The 21577-nt window shown below is 34.1% G+C and overlaps 1 protein-coding gene and 2 pseudogenes across 1 annotated transcript; 2 read left to right on the top strand and 1 right to left on the bottom strand.

Moving 5' to 3' along the window:
- Positions 1–1924: 1924 nt before the first annotated feature.
- On the bottom strand, positions 1925–3529 carry LOC145640448 (uncharacterized). Its single transcript, XM_081691725.1, has 3 exons — positions 2890–3529; positions 2386–2688; positions 1925–2301 (listed from the first exon to the last, which is right to left on the bottom strand). Exons 1-3 carry the CDS (start codon positions 3527–3529, stop codon positions 1925–1927), a joined length of 1320 nt encoding a protein of 439 aa, XP_081547851.1.
- Positions 3530–13825: 10296 nt separating this feature from the next.
- Positions 13826–14832, top strand: LOC145638057 (vacuolar iron transporter homolog 2 pseudogene; annotated as a pseudogene).
- A 5625-nt stretch (positions 14833–20457) lies between these two features.
- On the top strand, positions 20458–21153 carry LOC145640447 (vacuolar iron transporter homolog 4 pseudogene; annotated as a pseudogene).
- Positions 21154–21577: the final 424 nt, after the last annotated feature.

Here is a 21577-nt window from a genome sequence, read left to right as displayed (position 1 = left end):
GATCAAGAGGGATCACTGCATCTCTTTCGAACGCTCTCTCATTCGTCCAACGCCAAATCCACCAACAAGTAGTAGCGAATATTATATTCCAGTCATTGCCATCATCCACTTTGGTTGGGTTTAGATTCTTCATAATCCAATTCTGAAAATTCAGATTATTCCACTCACCATCACAAGTGCTACCCAACTTACGCCAAACTACTCGAGCTGCTGGACACTCCCTCAAAATGTGGTTCGAATTCTCCTCAACATAACCACACAAGTAACATCGAGGGTCAGAAGTAAGATGTCGAAGGAAACGGTTGGCATTAGACATGAGTTTGTCATTAAAGGCAAGCCACATGAACAAACGAATTCGTTGAGGAGCTCTTAATTGCCAAATATCATTCCACCTTGTTGCGTCTTGAGCATTGACACCATTAGTACGAATTATATTAAGGGCTGATTTCAAAGAAAAACCGCCATTGGGAGACCCATTCCAAACAATACTGTCGATGGCATCTTCATCATCTATTAACTCGTGAGAGCTAATTTCTTGGAGGATATTAGATGGAAGATACTCCGCAAAGCACTCAAATTTCCACCCTATGGTAGGATCCCACATCTCCTCAACTGTGTAATCGAGGATTGAATTTGGAGGAGCAGTTATTACAGATTCTATCAGGGGGGTCTAAGATGCCCAGCGTTGATGCCAAAAAGAAGTCGACTTGCCATTCCCTACTGCTATGTCAATCCCCTTACGCAAAACATCAATATTGTCTACCATCCCTCTCCAAGCATTAGAGGAATTGGCCTTATGCTTAAACAACTCCATATCACACCTACCCTTGGAGTATTTGTGCCTAATAACACGAGCCCAAAGGGAATTCGGTTCAGCTAAGACTCTCCATCCAAGTTTGGATAAAAACGCAGCATTCACTTGCCTCATTGATCTTAATCCAAGACCACCTTCACTCTTGGGAGAAGCTACTTTATCCCACGCTACCAAGTGCATCTTCTTTTTAGTGTCAGTGCTCCCCCACAAGAAGCCACGAATCTTGCTATCAATTTTATCACAAATTCCCCGAGGCACTCGAGTTGTTTGCATTGCATAATACGGAGCAGCAGAAAGAGTGGATTGGGCTAAGGTTAAACGACCAGCCATCGAAAGAACTTTCGATTTCCACCCAGCAAGTTTGGCATTAATTTTATCCACCAAAAATTGGTAATTTTCCTTTGTTACCCGACCATTAATTGTAGGCACTCCTAAGTATTTGCCAAAGTCATCCGTATATTCCATACCCAACTCCTCACAAACTGCTTCTCGAACATCAAAGCTCGTGTTATTAGAGAAATACACTCGACTTTTATCAAGACTCACTTTGCTCCAAGATGCTTCACAAAAGGTGTCTAAGCAATTTTTCATACAACGTGCTTGATCGAGGCTAGCTTCACAAAACAAGATCAAATCGTCCGCAAATGCTAGGTTCAAAATAGGAGGACCTCCCACACTAGCTCGAGCAGGAATCCAGCTTCCCAATCTACATTCTCGATCAATGAGGTGAGCAAGCCTCTCCATACAGATGACATAAATATATGGAGATAGAGGGTCGCCTTGGCGGATCCCTCTTGATGGAGAGAAAAAATCAGTCGGTTCCCCATTCCATAAGATACTCAACTTTGTCGATGTAATGCACAACATGATGAGATCAATGATTTGTTGAGGTAATCTAAGTTCCAACAGGGATTCCCTTATAAAAGACCAACGAAGTCTATCATAAGCTTTCTCAAAGTCTATCTTAACGGCCATGTAACCTCTTTTTCCTTGCTTTCTTCTCATGGTGTGTAACATCTCTTGGACAATGATAATGTTGTCAGTGATTTGCCTTTTTGGGACGAAACTACACTGAGTCGGGGAGATCAATTGAGGAAGAAGGGGTTTCAATCAATTGACAAGAACCTTGGTAACAACTTTGTAAGTGATGTTACAAAGCCCAATAGGTCGGAATTGCTTAGCTGTTTGAGGAATATCGACCTTCGGTATGAGCACTAGAAAGGCTTCATTAAGACTTGCTGGAAAATTACGACCCTCTAGAATATCCATGATAGCTCTAAAGACACTTGGCTGTACTTTTTCCCAAAACCTTTGGTAAAAAACTGGTTGGAACCCGTCTGGCCCAGGGGATTTATAAGGATCCATATGCATCAAAGCTGCTTGTATCTCATAATTCGCAAAAGGTCTAGTCAAGCTTTCCCAATCCGAGTGTTCAATTTGAGGGAAATAATCGAGAAGAAGACCTGAAGTAGAGCTCCTAGTATCTCCTGTATTCATTTCTTTAGAAAATAAAGACTTCTAGTAATTCATTACCAGACTCTTCACCTCATTCGGATCACTAACCCAATTGCCTGCACGATCTTGCAAAGATCCAATTCGATTTCTTCGCCTTCTGATTATGGTGGACAAATGAAAATACCTTGTATTCCGGTCACCTTCACAAATAGCTTCCGTTCTAGATTTTTGAAACCATAAAAGCTCCTCCTGTTCTAGAACTTCATTCATTTTTTTCTTTAAATCTGCTTCTAATTTCAGCAAGTGAATGGGAGCACCTCTAGCCATAGCACACTGAATTCCTTCAAGCCTCGCCCAAAGTTCAGATTTTTTTCGAAAAATATTGTGAAACTTCTCCTTGTTCCAGACATTTAATTCTCCTGCAAAAGTTTTCAAGTAAGGGATGAGAGGTTCACTGTTATTTCATTTATCACAAACAAATTGTTCGAACGTTTCATGCTTGAGCCAAGCAGCTTGAAATCGAAACGGTTTCAACGCTCTGGGAATAAGAGTGAAACCATTTAGATTAACTAAAATTGGGCAATGATCCGATGTAATTCTAGTCAAATTTCTCACAGCACCTTCATCAAATCTCAAGCGCCATTCTTCATTAGCCAAAGCTCTGTCCAACCTGGCTGCCTTGTAAGTTGCTTCTGATAGACCCCGACTCCAAGTGTGAGCAGGACCAGAGCTTCCAAGGTCGATGAGGTGATTGTCATTCACCCAATCCGAGAAATCTTTACATCGTCTTTCCATCTCTGATCCCCCAGCTCCAATTCTTTTACTCATGTTCATAGTATCGTTAAAATCTCTTGCCAACATCCAAGGTCCAGTGAAACTTCTACTGATATTTTCCAATTCTCTCCACAATTCCTTCCTAATTGTCGAATCGGGGCTGGCATAAATAGCTGAAAAAATCCAAGGATCTTCATCTCTTTTCTTGATTTCTACAGTGATATGTTGAGAGTGATTGTCTAGTACATTCACTTCAATTATTTCCTCTCTCCAAAAAAGCCAAATACCTCCCGAAAATCCTTGAGCATCTACTCTAGTTTGACCTGAAAAACCAATCTTGTCACAAATCTTTTGTGCTTGTTCACCACTAATATGAGTTTCCACAAGAGCCATAATAGTAGGATCATTAATTCGGATTAATTCCCGAATCGCCGCTAACTTGCTTCCAACACCCTGCACATTCCAAACCATAACTTTTATCGACATATTAAACATCGGAAAAAGGGGGAAGCGATCATAAACATTCAAAGGAATGTTAGGCAGAAGACCCAGGAAAGCGTCTCTCAACGCCCTCATAGGTCCGTCTGTTACAATTGGGAGCTCCACTGTCACCAACATCTCTAGAGGATTGTGTCGAGGTGGCAGGAACGAATTCACTTGCAACTCCACCCTGTTTGCTGAGGGGTGTGCCTTGATTACTGTTGGACCATCCATCGGATAGTCCATTAACGTCGCGTAGGATGGAGGAATTCGAGTCTCCAGAGAGATTGGAAATCGTAGGGGATGCATGATCAACACTAGAGTTTGATTCCAATTGGTTTCTCAACGGAGATGGAGTATGAGTTGCAATTGAATATCCACCCTCACTAAATTGAGAATCAGAATTCGAAATAACAGGGGAAATTACAGGGGAAGGCTGCAAATCTTTTTCACCTATATTAGGTATATTTGGTTCGATATTCTCCTTATTAGTTTTGGTAACTAAATCGAGGCTGTGATTAGGAAAAGATCTTTGGTTGGGATTTCCTAAAATTCTATCAAAGACTTCCTTATGCTTAGCCAAAGAGCTGTCCAAAACTTGATGGTCATTCTTCGAATTATTCTTCAAAGATATCCCCAAATCAATTGCTGATTCACTTTCCAAGTCTATCTCCATACCGAGTTGCCCATTGGTTCCCAAGGAATTTTCCTTTTGCGCCTCATTGATATCATCTCCTAAATTAATTTCCCCATTGATAACTGAATCTCTATCCATAGTCGAATTTTCGACTATTCTTTCCTTAACTGCAACCGTATTATTAGGCTCAATAATATCTTCCTTAGTTTCCATATCTTGATCTTGGTTCAAAACATTGAACCTTGACCCTTTGTTTTGACCTTGCTTACTTGAACTCGCTGCACCAGTAGCATTAATTGTAGGTTTTTGCTGAGCCACTTTTGCCTTTGATGCAGCTTGGGTCTTGACCACAGTCGAAGTTCCTTTAGCCTTATCATTAACTTTTTGCAGACCATCTCCTTTAGCTTTACGAGTATACTTTCTATTAGTTCTTTGAACAAGCATCCATGAGCCAAATTGGTCCTTCTCTTCCAATCTGACTCCCAGATTTTGCTTTGGAGTTGGGTCTGCAATACGCTGAAGAGTTCTTTCACCATTGTCATCAATGACTATCTCGAAAGCACAGTCACTTTCCTTGTGTCCCAATTTCCCACATTTAAAGCAAATTTGCTTTAATCCCTCATATTGGACTCTCCAAACTCTCCCATTAAGTCTAAATTTTGACAATAATGGTTTGGATAAATCAACCTCAATGCTAAATCTAACATATTGGCCTCTACTTATGGACTCAGTATTTTTATCAATACTAATAACTCTACCAATCTTAGAACCAATAGCATGCAAGAATTGCTTATCAAAGTATTCTAGGGATAATTGAGGAATCCGGACCCAAGCAGTCAAGAACTTAATGGGAGCTTCATCCGCAACAAAATTTGGCACCCATTTTCGGATTGTGAGATAGCTATCTCCTATAATCCAAGGCCCTTGAGTGAGCACATGGTGATGATCCTCCATATTGGTAAATCTAACTACATAGTAATCAAAACCAACATCAGTTAATGTTATGTCCCCTTTGAGGCTCCATTTGATTCTCAATCTTTTGATGAAAACCTCATAGCTAAATTTCTTATCAAAAAGTTTGATAATCAGAGCATTCTTCCAAGGCAAGCGAAGCCTTCTTTTCTCCTCCTTTGTGAGCAAAAAATTAGGGCACGCTTCATCCTCCGAATCACATTCTAAAGGAACATCATCATCAGATTCCCAATCTTCTACCATATGGGTTTCATCGAAGCTATTTCCAGCCATATTATTACCTCTTCCAGTCGTATGACTGTATGAAGGCCTTGGTTCCAATGGTGTTCTTTCCACCACCATTTCAATCGTCTCAGGGACAATTTCATTTTCCATTTCATGCATTTGATAATCAGCATGATTAATTGGAGAATTTTCAGGCGTTCTTTTGAATTTTTTATTGGATCTTGACATTTGATCTTTTTCCTCACTCGAAAGTTCTTTCGCTCTCCGCTCTCCATTATTATATAATTATTTGTTAGCTAATATGAGTTGTTTGTTGGCTAATATGATAATTAAGGAGTACTATATTTATTTCTTTCTCTCTCCTCTTCCTCTTTCCCTTTCCCCCTTTTTTTCCCTTTCTCTTTGGTTCTCACACAGCATACCATCCAAGACCCAACAAAGCACGCCATTACCTCACTAGACCTCATGCCATACTCAACTAGCCACCACCTAACCAGCCACCGCCCTAACCCACGATCCTAACCTTACGCCACCACCTCCAACATTGTAGTACCACCACAAGCGACCATCAACTAGCAAATCGTAACCACCAGCCGCATATCGCATCACCACCAACCACCAGTCACCATCAGCCGGAAATCGCATCACCACCAGCCATCAACAAGCATAACGCTTCACCTTCGTCTCCGTCTTCGTCGTCATCGTCATCTTTGATTCAATAGAAAATAAATCATTTTCTTCAATTTGGTTGGCTAATTCAAGCATTATGATGTTATTATGTGAATTGTGAGCCCTAAAATCTTAGTTTTCTTTGATAATTGAAATAAATGGTGAAGTTTCAATTGTGTTGAAGGGGAAATCGGCTTGCCCACACAAACATTTGGGTGCGGGTGCCCGCACCCAATAGTTTGTGAAGGATAAAAATGGAAGAAAATAATCTAAGTTATGTCTCACTAATTTTCGTAAATTTTAATATCAAATTTTGGTTCAACATAACAACTTCTATGGTAGAGTCGATTAAAGTCAGCTTGATCCGAATTTGGGCGGGCTTTGTGCAGATTCTTGTCCTAACGTCGGGTCCGACTCACTTCGATTTTTTTTTTGGGGCGGGAGCATGCATGTGTATGCTTTTATTTTATTTTATTTTTTTTTTGCGGAAAACTTGTTAAAAAAATCCCAACTTTCACGTATTCGCTTTAAATAATCCCAACTTTAGATTATTATTAAATAATTCCAACTTTATGGTGTATTCGCTCAAAAAAGGCCCTAACCTGTCACTAACTTGCTGTAGTAGGTTAAGGTGACACGTGTCTCCATGTGATTGGCTGAAATTTTTTATATAAAAAAAATACAAAAATTTGAAAAAAAACCCTTAATTTTTTTTTTTAAAAAATAAAAATTGCCAACCTCCACTCACGAACCACCTTCCCCATCACCACCACCACGGCGGCCATAATCGTCTTCCCTACCCAAGAGCCGACGACTAGAAGGCCTCCCCCACACTGATAGTTTCCCTTCCCGCCGCCCCTTTCCCTTAAACCACCATCTCCACCATGAATCCCTAAAACCCTCGAAATCTCACCCACGACCACCAACAACGCTCCCTCTTAGAACCTCCATACTTTCCGGCACCAAGACGCATAATCACCCTCTACACAGCCAGCTTCACCACGACCAGCACCAGTCCACAAACACACAACAACCACAATCCGCGGAATCGCGGGTTAGGTTCAATTGATTTTGCTGCAATTCGCAGGTTGCTCGCTACCTCGATTTGGTGGTGACGAAGGCAGTGCTGCAGCGATAGTTTGATGTTGTTGTTGGTTCGTGGGTAATTGCACGTGGCTACTGGTGTTTTTGGGATGCGGTGGTGGGTACGCAAGTTGCTACGTAGGTGATGGTGGTTACAGGTGATAGTGGTGACGGTGGTTACAGGTGATGCCGTGATGGTGGGGGGTTTTTGAATTATGACTGTTTTTTTCTAAGTTTTTTTTAACATTTCAGCAAATCACGCGGTGACACGTGTCAACATTTACCTCTTTTACAGATTACCGGTTACTTGGGCATATTTTGAGCGAATGCACTCCAGAGTTGGGATTATTTGATAATAATCCAAAGTTGGAATTATTTAAAGCTAATACGTGAAAGTTGAGATTATTTTTAACAAATTTTCCTTTTTTTGCTCGGTCCGAAAAGCCTGAAAAGCTTAGCCTAGCTTGGCCTATTTTAAGGGGTTGGGCACTTTTCGCCCCAAAGCTTATTGGCTTAGCATGCAGACTATTTTTGTTGCCTTGGTTGGCCCACCGCGCCCTTTGTTTACCTCTACTCCATTGGTATATTAGGAGAGCTAGATCATTTAGCTGGTTTCATTAAATTTCATTTTTTTTTGTTGATTTAGTACCATCATGTATTTAGGTATAACTAGTTTTATATCTTTGGTGTTATCCAAAGAAACCCATGGCTGTGAAATTATCCTCATAATTACATAATACCTCTGTTTTTTATTAGTTGACACGATTTGCCTTTAGCACTATTCACACACTCTCATTTGACCTAGTTTTGTGCTTTATACGTAATGAAAAATATAGTCATGTGGGATCTTGTTAGATTTATCACAATATATATTTTCAAAATATTATTTTCATAATTTTTGATTATCGATAGTTAAATTATATAACTAATATATAAAACTAAACTTTTAGCCAGGTCACGAGATTGCGACACTTGGCGTTCCAATTTTTCGCAAAGTGTCGCGCCATGTTGGATAGATTTAAATAGACTTAATAAGATAAAAAAAGTTAATTAAGAATTCTATTTGGATAGAATTTTTAGGATAAAATTGTTAGTTTAGAGTTTTATTATGAATTAAATACCAATATGTACAAATTGAATTATAATTTTATTCAAAAAATTTATTAGATTATAATTCTAAAAAATTATCATATAAATTTATTTTTTTATATCATAATATTTTTTTGGAGCGAAGGAAGTAGTTCAAACTTCAAAGTGTAAAACATTCATTTCTAATATACACTAATCGGTTAAATTTATATACTTCACAATCTAATAAAATGGAGACCTGTCAATTAGGGTTGGGTCATGAGTCATCTCGGATTGGGTCACTTTAGGTTACGAGTCAAGAAATGTTCAACCCTTGCCCAAAGTTTTGGGTTCGGGTTAATCCAACGTGCTTTAAACATTTAGTTTATTTTTTGCTATTTTAATTATTTTTAATGTATTAAATCAAACATTTTCACCAACGTTATTATTAGTCTACATGCCTACTAGATAGCAAACCGTGAGAAAAACATAGATTATAATTTTTTTTTGACGGGGATTATAAATTTATGTTAAAATTCAATAAACAACTGGGCATCGCACGGGCACAAAACTAGTATATTAATAATTGAAATTATGTATTAACAAACGTGACTAAAGAAACGTGTTAATTAAAAAGAAATGGAAGAAGGTAATTCAATTGGGATTTCTTCAACTTTTTATCAAATTGATTTTGTAATCCTTTAAGATTTTATCCAGAAGAATGCAGTTCATTTTTTTGTTCCTTCTAAAATCTAAAGAAGGTCTCTTAGGAAATTTATTTATTTTTTCTTATTCTTTTTCTTTTTGCCTTGAATTTTATAGCCCCTATGAACGACCATCACATGGGTATTTTAGGTACTATTTTCGACCTTATCTACTTTCTTTTATGGAATACTGAATACTATATAAACTTCTAAGGTTAAACTAGCCCCTATTACCATATTATGTAATCTTACACTAAGAAAGGGTGTCTTTGCCAATGGTAATAACCCGGAATATTCACGCGCTTTTTGGTGTATCAATCTATATTAACCCATGATCAATAAAATGAGAAAATAAAAGTAAAATCAAAATATTACTACCTCCAAACACTATTCTATTATCACACTTGTTAACATACTATTTTAACGATTATTTTCTCTAATTATCAATATTGAAAAATTGTAAAACGTGAATATTAATAAAATATACATTGAGACGATTCAAATAGAATTCAACATGACTATGTTTTATCGTAGTTATAAATCATAAAAGTTAGTCACAGTCTAGTTTATTTACGAAAATTTTGAAGGAACGGAGGTAGTAATGTGAATTTTTAAGAAACGGATGGCAGCCAGGGGATAAAATAGATGGAGGAGCAAACATTTACATGGATATGACAATTTTGATCACTTAGCCCAACTGGTTAAATTGGGCCACAGTTTCTTTAGTTGTTGTGGACTTGTGGGTTCATTATTATTGGATAATTCAACAAAATTTATTTATTCAAACCAGAAATCAATATATATATTAAAACTCAAAGGCAAGCATTGTAATCTTGCTACGTGTTGTCAATCTCGCCACGTGTTGCCATGTCACATACTATTACCAATCATCAATGTTTCCACACAAAAATTAATAATTTGTGAGCAATAGTATTTGAACCCATGACCTCATCTTCATTAAAGTTAAACTCTAACCATTACTCCAACAACAAATCTTATGATAATAAAGTTGTATTAAAAAGAGTTATTCATGTTCATAAATACAAAAATTTTAATAGCCAACTTATATGTGTATATTTTGACAAAAATATAATTATAAAATTAATTTCATTTTTTTCCATTACTCAACCTTTAGTATAAGTTATACACTTATATTTAAGTATTAAAACTAGCATAGTGCCCGTGCAATGCACGGTTTACAAATCAAATTATTAAACCCGTAGGAAAAATAAAAATAAAAACAAAGGTAATTTATTTACTATTAAAGGACTTGGTTACTAATGGTCAATAAAAAAAATTAAAGGAACGTTATTAGAATAGTATTTCATGTTATTTGAATTTCTTTTAATTTTTTATAATGTTATTTTATTAATTGAAAAATAATTGAATAATACTCCACATAGCTATATAAGAAGTGGACTAATTTATTTATATCTCCTGTTGAGAAAAAACTAAAATTTTCTTATCATATCATCCGCATCAGTAGCTACAATCAATCTAATATATACATGTTTTATTTACCCATCGCACTCATTAAATCTATAGACACAATAATAACCTTATATTTGACCTACCAGAACATATATTTTCCTAAGTTAAGCATTGTGCCAAAAACTATATATTATATAATAGTCACATATATAACCAACAACTGATTAAATATAGTATACAACACAAATACTTCGTATATAGGTATGGATACTGATAATTTTATATAAATAAAGTATACGAAGTATATATTACTAAGATTTATCCCTACCTTTATTATAAAAAGGTTAACAAAACTCTTATAATAGTGCATAGACATTTATATATCTAAAAATGTTCCTTTTACATATATTTTCCCCCATTTAATTTTAAAAGCCTTAAAATTATCTCTTGAATTCGCTAAATTGATTTAAAAGGGTATGTTTATTTCAATATTTAAAGCCATTTACTATTTTCATTTCCTTTTGTTTTAATTTTTCTATTTAGAATTTATTAGACTATTAAGTTTCAAGATCGAAGTCAATATCTTTTTACCGTACAATCACTAAATTAAAGTCGCTCAACTAAAGGTTTGGACATTGCATAGCTACACAACATCCAACACATTTAATGATTACATGCAAATAATATTAATAAAACTACACATTCGATATAAGTTATTAAACAATTTAACTATATATACATTTTAATAGGTTTATATCTTTCATATTGACAAAAATATACAAATGTTATTATTATATTTTGAAAAAAAAATTAGACTTTGGAGTTTTGTTTACGATAGATAAAGGATAAGTTAATTCCTGTCATATATGCATTGAGTTTTGGGTATTCTATCCGGTTCACCCTTTGGGCTAATCTAGATTTGAGGATCAGTTCTAGGTTATTAGGTTTCATTCCCCTTCCGATTGTTGTTGCAGGGGAGCGAACACAGGTCTCCCTACCTAGTGTAGTTTCAATCACCACTACACCAACAACCAATTGGTATAGTGGTGATTGAGACTACACTTGATATGGAGGACACGTGTTATAAAATATTCCAGTATATTATATACATATACTTTTTTATATTATAAAAAATATTATATACACATACTATTATAGTTAAAAGTATTATTATGTATAAAACAACATAAATTATTGCACATGATTGTTGTATATCTAGTATAGTACATGAGCAATGCATGATTTTTAAATCAAAATGTTAGTTTTTCTAAAAAAAATTCATAAGTAATAGCATTGTTTATTACAATTTAAAACACGAGTAATAGTTACAATTTATATCTATCCCTTTTCCGTCAAATGTCTATTTCAATTTAACTTTTATTCTTCTTGTTTAGATTGGTTATTGGTTCAATTTTTTTTTTTAATTTTTTTTATGCAAGAAAAATAAAAGGTCATTGTAAAACACATTGTATAGAAAATGAAAGGCCGTTTAAAATTAAATTTATGTTCAAGATTATGTATTTTTTTCCAAGACAACATTTCGACTCAACATTCAGTATGTGTCAAGGAGTACAACAAACGATAAAAGTAATTTTAACACTATTTTGTATCTTTATAAAAAACTTTTGTATTCATCTGATTACTTGAATTGAGTTTAGGATAACTTGTAGACTATTTTGGGTAACTTTTATCAATAAAGCATAAATAACTTTCATTCATTACAGGGTAGCTTTTATAATAGGTGCACAATATTTTATTGTACATCTGATTTTTTTAAAATGTTTGTATTGATTTCATAATTGACGTCAAACTAAATTCCATCGATTTTATTTAATTTTCATAAAAAAAACAATATTAGCCTTTCAAAATACGAAATATTTATTTCCTTTATGCCACTTTAATCATATTGTTTCAAATTAATTATTATTCTTTAACTTACTATAAATAAAGATTGGAAAGACTTTATGGATTATTTGTAGTATTGGAAAGTATATATTTATTATAAAAAAAATTAAATCAATATTTATGTTAGGAAATCATGAAAATCTTACACATGTATAGAAACTTGCTTTTATTGTCTGAAGTTTAACAAAAAAAAAAACTATGCTTGAATATGTAAACAGTAATTATATAGATATATTTTATACATAAGATAAGCCAATGAGAGAGTGACATTTGTCATCCTCACATTGAGGCGCTTGTCTTTTAGTATAATATATAGATGTGTAACCCAAATTTAAATAAAGGTTTTTTTTTAACTAAGAAATTTGTTACTAGAAGAAATTTTAATGATACGATATAATATTTAGTTACTTCATATTAATTAATAATTAACAAATGGTCGATATTGTTTTTATAAAACCACCAATGTATGTAGGTGGCTGGCATGGGCGGTTGCCGGATTGGCTAGGTGGTTGGGCTTTGGCTGGTGGGTTTTGTTCTTAATTTGTTTTTAAATTTTTTTTTTAATTTTTTTAGCCAATTGATTCGTGACACGTGTCACTTTAATTAAAAAAATAAATAAATAACTTATTCAACCGGTAACCGGTATTTGGGATTGAAGAAAAAGAAGACCCCCCAAAGTTCGGATTATTCCAGAATAAATGAAAGTTGGAATTATTTTTTCTAATTTTTCCTTTTTAATATAGTATTTTTATATGCATACAATGACCCGGTGCAACGCCCGGGCCAAAAAACTAGTTTATAGCTCAAACTAGACCATAAAAGGAATCACAATATAGTGAGCACATTGTCGTTTTTAATGGTGGATTGGACGTACCCCACATTGGTTTGTCTAGGTTTAGACATATTGTCAACATATCTACACCAATAACTCATTTTCCTCGTAAAATAAGTCTCCAAAGCATGATCAATTGATCATCATATCTATAACATGTATATTTAGAGTCCTTAATTACACAACATAAATATTTAACCGAAACAAGATGCATGCATCATCACATGTACATAAATAAGGATCAAGTTATTGGAGAGATAATACACATGACATTTATTTGCAACAAAACATGTATTTCCCAAAATCGTATTCAATTTACAGATTTTAATTTATTTCATAATTTCGAATTCTTAATCCAATTTTACTTGATCAGTTTGGTTCAGATTCATTTTGATTTCGGCTTTCATATATTTGTTTAAGAAATTTTGGCTACTTGCACTAATTAATGTTAGTGGGAAAACCAACCTTTTAACGTAAATTTCTCTAACTACGCCCTCTCTACAAATAAAAATAAATAAATAAAAAATAAAAAATTGTTTAATAAAGAGCTTGTGTCCGCCACACTCCACTAGGAAAAAGTAAATCCATTTGATCATTATCCACGCAAAACACAGTATTTTCCCCAAATTAATTATTACATAAATGTCCAATTATGTGCAATATTACATAATTTTATCTTAGTGGGAAAATAACCACTAAGACAAATATACAAAAGTACCTCAACCTCCTTCTATAAATAGCTTAGTTCAAAGAGTATGTTTTCACAACACTAGAACTATCACCTTCATTCTAAGCCAAAATTCTCTCCTGCTTTCTTATTCTTCCTTGCAAAATCAACCCTTTTCGAGTTTTCGCCCACATGGAATCCAAACAAACCGTACGCCCCAACACCATCAAGCTCGAAACAATTCGAGGAAACCACCACATGAGTGATGAAGAGAGCCAACACCAACAAGATGTGGAGAAGGAAGAGGACTTGTTTGATTACACGACACGAGCTCAATGGCTAAGAGCGGCGGTCTTAGGAGCCAATGACGGTCTTGTTTCCACCGCATCACTCATGATGGGAGTTGGTGCGGTGAAACAAGATGTCAAAACCATGATCCTCATTGGTTTTGCTGGCCTAGTCGCCGGGGCTTGTAGCATGGCCATAGGTGAGTTCGTGTCCGTGTACTCTCAACTCGATACCGAGGTTGCTCAAAGAAAAAGAGACAACATAAGAGATGATCAAAAGGAGGAAAAGGATGAGGAGGGGTTGCCAAACCCTCTACAAGCGGCATTAGCCTCGGCCTTGGCATTTTCAGTGGGGGCTATGGTCCCGCTTTTGGCGGCCTCCTTTATACAAGAGTATAAGGTGAGGGTTGGGGTGGTGGTGGCGGCAGTGACAATGGCGTTGGCCGTGTTCGGGTGGTTGGGGGCGTTCCTAGGAGGAGCACCGGTTGTAAGGGCTTCTATTAGGGTTTTATTGGGTGGTTGGCTTGCTATGGCTATTACTTTTGGTTTAACAAGGTGGATGGGGACATATGGACTCTAATTTAATTAAGTTGATAATAATAAAAATAATAATATCTAATAATTAAGGGTTTTTTTTTTTTTTTTTGGGTGGTGTTGTAACAAATTAAAATTAGGCTACTTCATCACGTGTTGTACTTACCTTAGTAAGCACCTAATCAATGCTTAGCTTGTCAAATGTGTATTTGTGGAAAATTAAATGAGTAAAAAGTTTATTTTTGTTAACTTTGATTAATAAGTGCTTTCAGTTTCATGTGCAACTACTTGAGTTGTTTTTCATTACATTCTTCATTTATAAACCTATTCTTTGTCTTCTTTCCAACTAAGAGGTAGGAAAAAATAAATAAAAACCCACAACACAACTTGTGGAATTCTTTTTTGGACAAAATGAATATAAACTGCATGGATACCCTCGTTTTCGTTTAAGAGATATGGGAAAAAATTGTGGAGGTGATCATCCACTTTTGGAAGACTTTGATTATTATAGATTTGTTGATTGAATATATTTATATATACATCATCTGTTTCTTAATACATGCACTGAAAATTATTAAGAACAATGGATGTTTTATGTATATGGTGTGGAAATGAAGTTTTGGGGTTTTTAGTTTTTTATTTTTATTTTTTTGGTATTTAGAGAGCCACAGTACTAGGCTCATAAGGGTTGGATTGAGAATCGATGCGATCCCAAAATCTCTTAAAATCAAGAAGAAAGTTCTAACCACTTGAGCTATCCCTCACTCGTCTCACGTTTATCTAAATATATACGTACAAAACGTGTTTGGCTAACAATATGATAACATGTAAAACTTGTAAAGACTTTCTTGCCAATTTGCCATAAAAAAATTTCACATACAATAATGATACTCATCGTATTTGACATAGTTGGTATAACACAAGGCTTCTAAACCGGTATAAAACCCCCCATGAGAATTAATATAGTGCTTTAATCCAAGTGAAACCATCTTTGTATGAGAAAAAATTCAGCATTTTTTTCATTATTTCAATAAATAAATAATAAAAAAAAAAAAACAAAATGAACATACGCTCTAATATGTTAAGGCAAAATTCTATTTAATGCGACAAAAAAAAAAAAAAAAAAAAAAAAAAAAAGATTTGTAAGTCTCTCAAACCCAAGACCTAAAATTATGCAAAGCAATATTATACTACATCCCTTTTTTTAGTTGATACCGTTTGACATTAATGTTATTTACGCACTATATTTTGACTTGTTTTTGTGATTTATAGATAGGACAAAATATAGTCATGTATGATTTTGTTCGATTAGTCTCGGTGTATATTTTATTAATGTCCACTTTTTATAATTTCACAATGTTGATAATTAGAGATATTAAGTGTTTAAAACATGCGTTGACAAACGTGATAATAGAAAGGTATCAACTAAAATAAATTAAGGAAGAATATAGTACTTACATCAGTACATATGTTTAATTCAAAAACTTGCTAAAGGCTTAGGCACATTGGCAGTTTTGAGGCTATTTGACACTGCGTAATTGATAGGCCTAATGAGTGTTTTCCTTACAAAAATTAGATTCTAATTTCACTAATTTTTTTACTTGATTTGTTTCTTTATCAAGCTTGTCAATGCAAAACTGTAATGATGAATAAATTTCATTTCCATAAGTAAAAAAAAAATATAAAAGTTATATATTATTACAGTACTTATTGAGATGGATTGAAAAAATTTAACATGAATATGTTTTTTTTCTTTTATATTATTCACAAAAGACAATCACAAGAGAGGTGGTGAATAGTGTAAAATTCAAAGCGGGTCAAGTAAAAAAGAACGAAGGAAGTATTTTATAAAAAAAATTACCAGGAATTTTATTATTTTGATTAAAGTAATCTATATTTGAAAATAAAAATTCATAAGAATAATCTCAATTATTTAAGCTCTTTTTTCATCTTAATCAAAATTACTACATTTTAACTTAAATTAATGTCAACTATGTGGGGACCCTCCCAAGATAACTTGCAATTTTTAGACATTTTAGAACAAGTTATCACAAAAAGAAGACTACTTTAAGAAGTGTCATCGCATCATAGAGAGATTATTAATAGTAAAAATGTAATTAGGATTACAATGAGAAGAAGCTCAATACTTTGGACTGTTCATGTTAAAGGTTAAGTCTTGGCGCATAGCGCCTATTGATTTCTAAGCATATAGGATGACAATTTTGCAATTAAAAAGTACTATTCAGATAACTTATATTTTAGTGGTACATTATTCATGCATAATGGTACATTATATGTACCATTAGAGAGTCAGCTTTTTCAAGAAATTGAAAGTTATAGGATGGTAAAAAGTACCACTACACTCGTAATAGTCCACAAAACGTACTATTCAGACAAATTTTACTTTAATGGTACATTATACATGTATAATGGTGCATTATAATGTACCACTAGAGAGTCAGCTTATTCTAGAAGCAAAAATTGAATCAGCGGAAATTACTTCCTCACCCTCCTATTTACATAACTCGCCCATAGGTGCTATGCGCCCAGACTCACTCCTTTAGCTATATTTTCAAGACCCATCATTATAATTATGATGGGATTGATAATGGTGTCATCGTCAATAGTCATTGATGTTGTTTAAAAGGGTACAGATAAAATTAGACACATATAGAGCATTCCATTATGTTGCAACGGCCAAAAAACGAAAAGATAAGTTCTATAGTTAAATACTAGAGAGTTTTCAAAAAATGCGCAAGTTTTTGGGTGGAAAGTTGATTAGCAATTTTGCTTAGAATTCAAAGATATACTTGCCTCAAAGTTAGATAGTGCAACAATATTTTATGGAGGTATCTTGTGGTAGTCGTGTGAAGGGCACACTCCCTCGATTTTAATAATATTAAAGGTAGCACTAATTAAGGATTTTAGTGCGTCTAATCCTTGTTGAAATTCCATTATCCAATAAAACAAGTAACCTTTTTGCAAATGTAATAAAGTTTAAAAAGATTAGAAAGATTTTATTTGTTGAATTATAAATGAATATGCATTGTTCTAGCTTTTTACTAGCAATAGTTGTCCACCATGTCTATTAGAATATTGGCTAAAAAAATTCAAGTTGTTTACTTAGAGGTCTTGAGTATATTCTTGGTTGTGTTAACACACCTAATTTCTTTTATAGAAAAAAATAAAAAAATTTAAATGGGGGTGAAGAGTTAATTTTTAAACTCCTTTTCTTATCATTTTAACTAGGATTATGTTAATTTCAATGAAGATTCTTAGGTGAAACTTGACCTAGGTTACTAGGTATATACAATACATATTTTTATGTTCGTTAATTATCGTTGATTATGTTAAGAACTTCATCATGATCATAGTTTTAGTAAATGATTGTGATCAAAAGAAGTTGCTCCTTTTCACTATCGCTCCATCTTTAATATACGGTGTATATAGTTTCTGGTTCAGTAAATATTTAAGGCCATGCATTTGTTTAATTCAATCTTTACCTTCAAATTTCATGAAATTTAAAGTTTTTGTTTCCATAATGCTTACTTGAGTTGTTGATTGAGTTTAGTATAGTACAAATTAAATTTGACGTATATGTTAATCGAAATTATAAGGTGTCGAAATATATTTAAATAACCAATTTTTAATACAACTAGATAAATTATATCGAAATCACCTTCACTATTAATAATTGACAATAACTTTAACATTATAGTTCTCATTAAATTAAATAATTGATAACAAAACAATTTGTATTTTAGCAATATAAAGTGATGGTGTTAACCAAAATTAACCTAATTTTTTTACAAGCAAAATTTACCTAATTAATTAGCCAACTCTTGAGTAGAGTAATGGATTAATTATGCCTTTTAGACTAAAGAGTAGTACATGAATCTCAAATATATGTTGCGTACAATTTTGTCATACCCGTAAGAGTGGACAAGGTAAGTTAGTTATTTTTTGAGAATATATAATTCATGAGAAATATATCAATTAAGGACACTCCAAAAATTAGTTGGGTACAAGTCAAAGTTGGACACTCCAAAAAATGAATTAAATAAGAGGACCTTCGTGGTGTTCGTGTGGATAACACACTCCTAGTTGATAAAAAATGCTTAAAAGTTGCATTTGACTTAGCTCCTACTATTAATTTGGTGCTCTCACACTCAGCAATCCATCTCTCGTATGTCTTTTTTCTGTTATTAGTGGAAATTTAAAAGAGTATAGAGAATTTAAAAGAATAAATACAACTAATTAGGGCTTGGATATATTTAAGTATCTCTTCCCTTGGTTTGTTGAATCTTCTACACCAAAAAGTTGGATTACTTGGCTTACATCATGCTTACTAATACATGTTTCAAGTTAGACTTAGCTATACGGTTGTTATTCGATTTAGAAATCTATTTCAAATTTGTGTTATGTGTGAAATTGATAAATTTATAGAGTCAAATTAAGGCTTTTACAGAGAAAAGTCTGATTACATATATATCAAAAGACGTTCTAGTCTCCCTCTCAGCTCATTCAATCACCAATATATACTCTCAACATGTGCGTTGTTATTAGTTGTATATCTTACTTGTATTATTTCACCTTAAATCTTCTTGCTAAATAGTTAAGGAATTTGAATACTAATAATCCATTGAAACACATAAAGTTAATTCTTAACCATTGTCAAACAAAGACCATTGTTTAAACAATGAAAGAGGCTTTAAGCAAATACATAGATTATTTGGAATAATAAGTGCAATTGTGATTTTCCTTGAGAGGAAGAAAAGGGGCTTCACTATACCTTTGTTGAAATCCCATGTTCACAAATGTGATTTGTTTCACGTTGGATACAATGAGAGATCAGATTAGATATAGACCATTTTGATGGTTCTTTAAGAAGCTACGTAACTCCCTTCATTGCGTGAATTGGTTATAGGGTAGTGTAACTACTTATAAGCTTGTAACTTGTAAGTGTGTGGTCCATTAAACTCTTCCCCTTGTTTTTGGATATTCCAAGCCCATTTTCAATATTATCCAAAATATACATAATACTTCCTCTGTTTTTTTATACTTGCAACACATCTTTTATCACGCTTATCAATGAGGTAATTAAACTAGGTAAACGAATGAGTTAAGCTATGAAATTTAAACCGTAGCAACTTATCCCTTTCTTCTTATAAGTGTTAAAATTTTATAAATTAATTTATCTGTTTACCTAGTCTAATATCTTACTTAACATGCATGTCAAAGGGATGTGTTGCAACTAAATAAAAGCAGAGGAAGTATGATAGTAGAACCAATGTTGATGATTTTTTCCCCCTTCAAATCTAACCTTAACATAAGCAATTATGTTAGACGATAGTAATTTACCTCATCATGATGTCCAACCCCTAAATATAATACCTCACATTTGATTTGAGAGGGTGGTCTTGGGATCAGAGAGAGCGAGTATAAAATACATGTTGTGCAGTATGTGCGCCTATGACTTATACTAAGTGAAAAAAAGAGAAATTGTTAAACCAACTATATCATTATATGTTTGAGGAGATCATAATTTATTGTTGCTAAATAATTTCGGATGAATTTTCAATCAATTCTATAAGACTGTAATAACTTAAAAACCTCAATTTGCATGACTAAGTGAAAAGCTAAGCATAAAACAAAGTGTTAAAAAGGAGAAACCAAATTTCATTACTTTTCCATTTACGTTATTCAGAAGCATTTTCCATGCAATTATTATCTTAGTGGACAACTCAATAACCACCCACTTACGTAGTTTATATATTATCAAATTATCAACCTACATGTATAAATAACATGGTTTTGAGCCATTTACAAAGCACATTCACTATTATCTTTCAACTCTTCAAAATCTACAATTTTCAAACTTATCTAACAAAGCAATCACTTACTTTTATCTTCTTTACAAATGGAGCCTGGACAAACCGTGCATCGTAACACCGTTGAGCTAGAAACAATTCGAGCAAACAGCGTGTATGAAGACAACAATCACGGTCAAAAACACGCTGACAAGGGGGAAAACGATGACTTGGACTACACGAAACGAGCTCAGTGGCTACGAGCTGCGGTCCTAGGGGCAAATGACGGGCTTATTACTACAGCCTCCCTAATGATGGGTGTAGGTGCAGTGAAGCAAGATGTTAAGGCCATGATACTCACTGGATTCGCCGGCCTTGTTGCCGCCGCGTGCAGTATGGCCATCGGAGAGTACGTGTCGGTCTACTCGCAAGTAGACATCGAGCTAGCTCAAAGGAAAAGAGAGAAGAAGGATGATAAGAATGAGGAGGAGAGTTTGCCAAGCCCTATACAAGCGGCATTTGCTTCTGCCCTAGCGGTTGCTGTGGGGGCCGTGGTGCCGCTTCTGGCGGCATTGAGTGTAAAGAATCATAAGGTGAGGCTCGGGGTTGTGCCGGCGGCTGTTACGGTGGCTTTGGTGGTATTTGGGTGGTTAGGGGCGTATCTAGGAAAAGCTCCTATTTTAAGGGCTTCTTTGAGGGTTTTGTTGGGTGGTTGGTTTGCAATGGGTATTACCTTTGGCCTAACTAAGTTGATTGGGTCCCATGGGCTGTATGTTAATTACTACGAACCCCTAGCGACAATTTAGAAAAAGAAAAAGATTTATCCGAGAAAAAAATAACGCGAGTTCTTCAATACAAGTAGTCGTCGTAATGCCTTTAGAAGAGGGCATTGCGTATCTGAAAGAGTCAGACTTTGTTTCAAGTAGAAATCTTTAAAAGGAAAGATACTTATTGTCGATTCAATGTGGGATAGTCCTTATTTTTTGGTCTAGATGTCGTTTAAATGTATTGTTTTTACCAAATTGTCGCATACGGGAATTATTTCTTTATGAATGTTTTTAATACCATATAGATAACAATGTTGTGATAATATGTATTATTTCTTTATGAATGTTTTTACTGATGTATTAAGGGAATATATGGTCAAAACTAAATCACAAATAATAAAAACGACATTTAGCTTGGAAATGCATGCATAAACTTGATTCATCTTTAGTCCTATATATATTA

The sequence above is a fragment of the Chenopodium album genome, chromosome 7, assembly GCF_948465745.1.
Source record: "Chenopodium album chromosome 7, dcCheAlbu1.1, whole genome shotgun sequence".
Taxonomy (NCBI): Eukaryota; Viridiplantae; Streptophyta; class Magnoliopsida; order Caryophyllales; family Amaranthaceae; genus Chenopodium; species Chenopodium album.
This window is presented reverse-complemented; position numbering and strand designations above follow the sequence as displayed.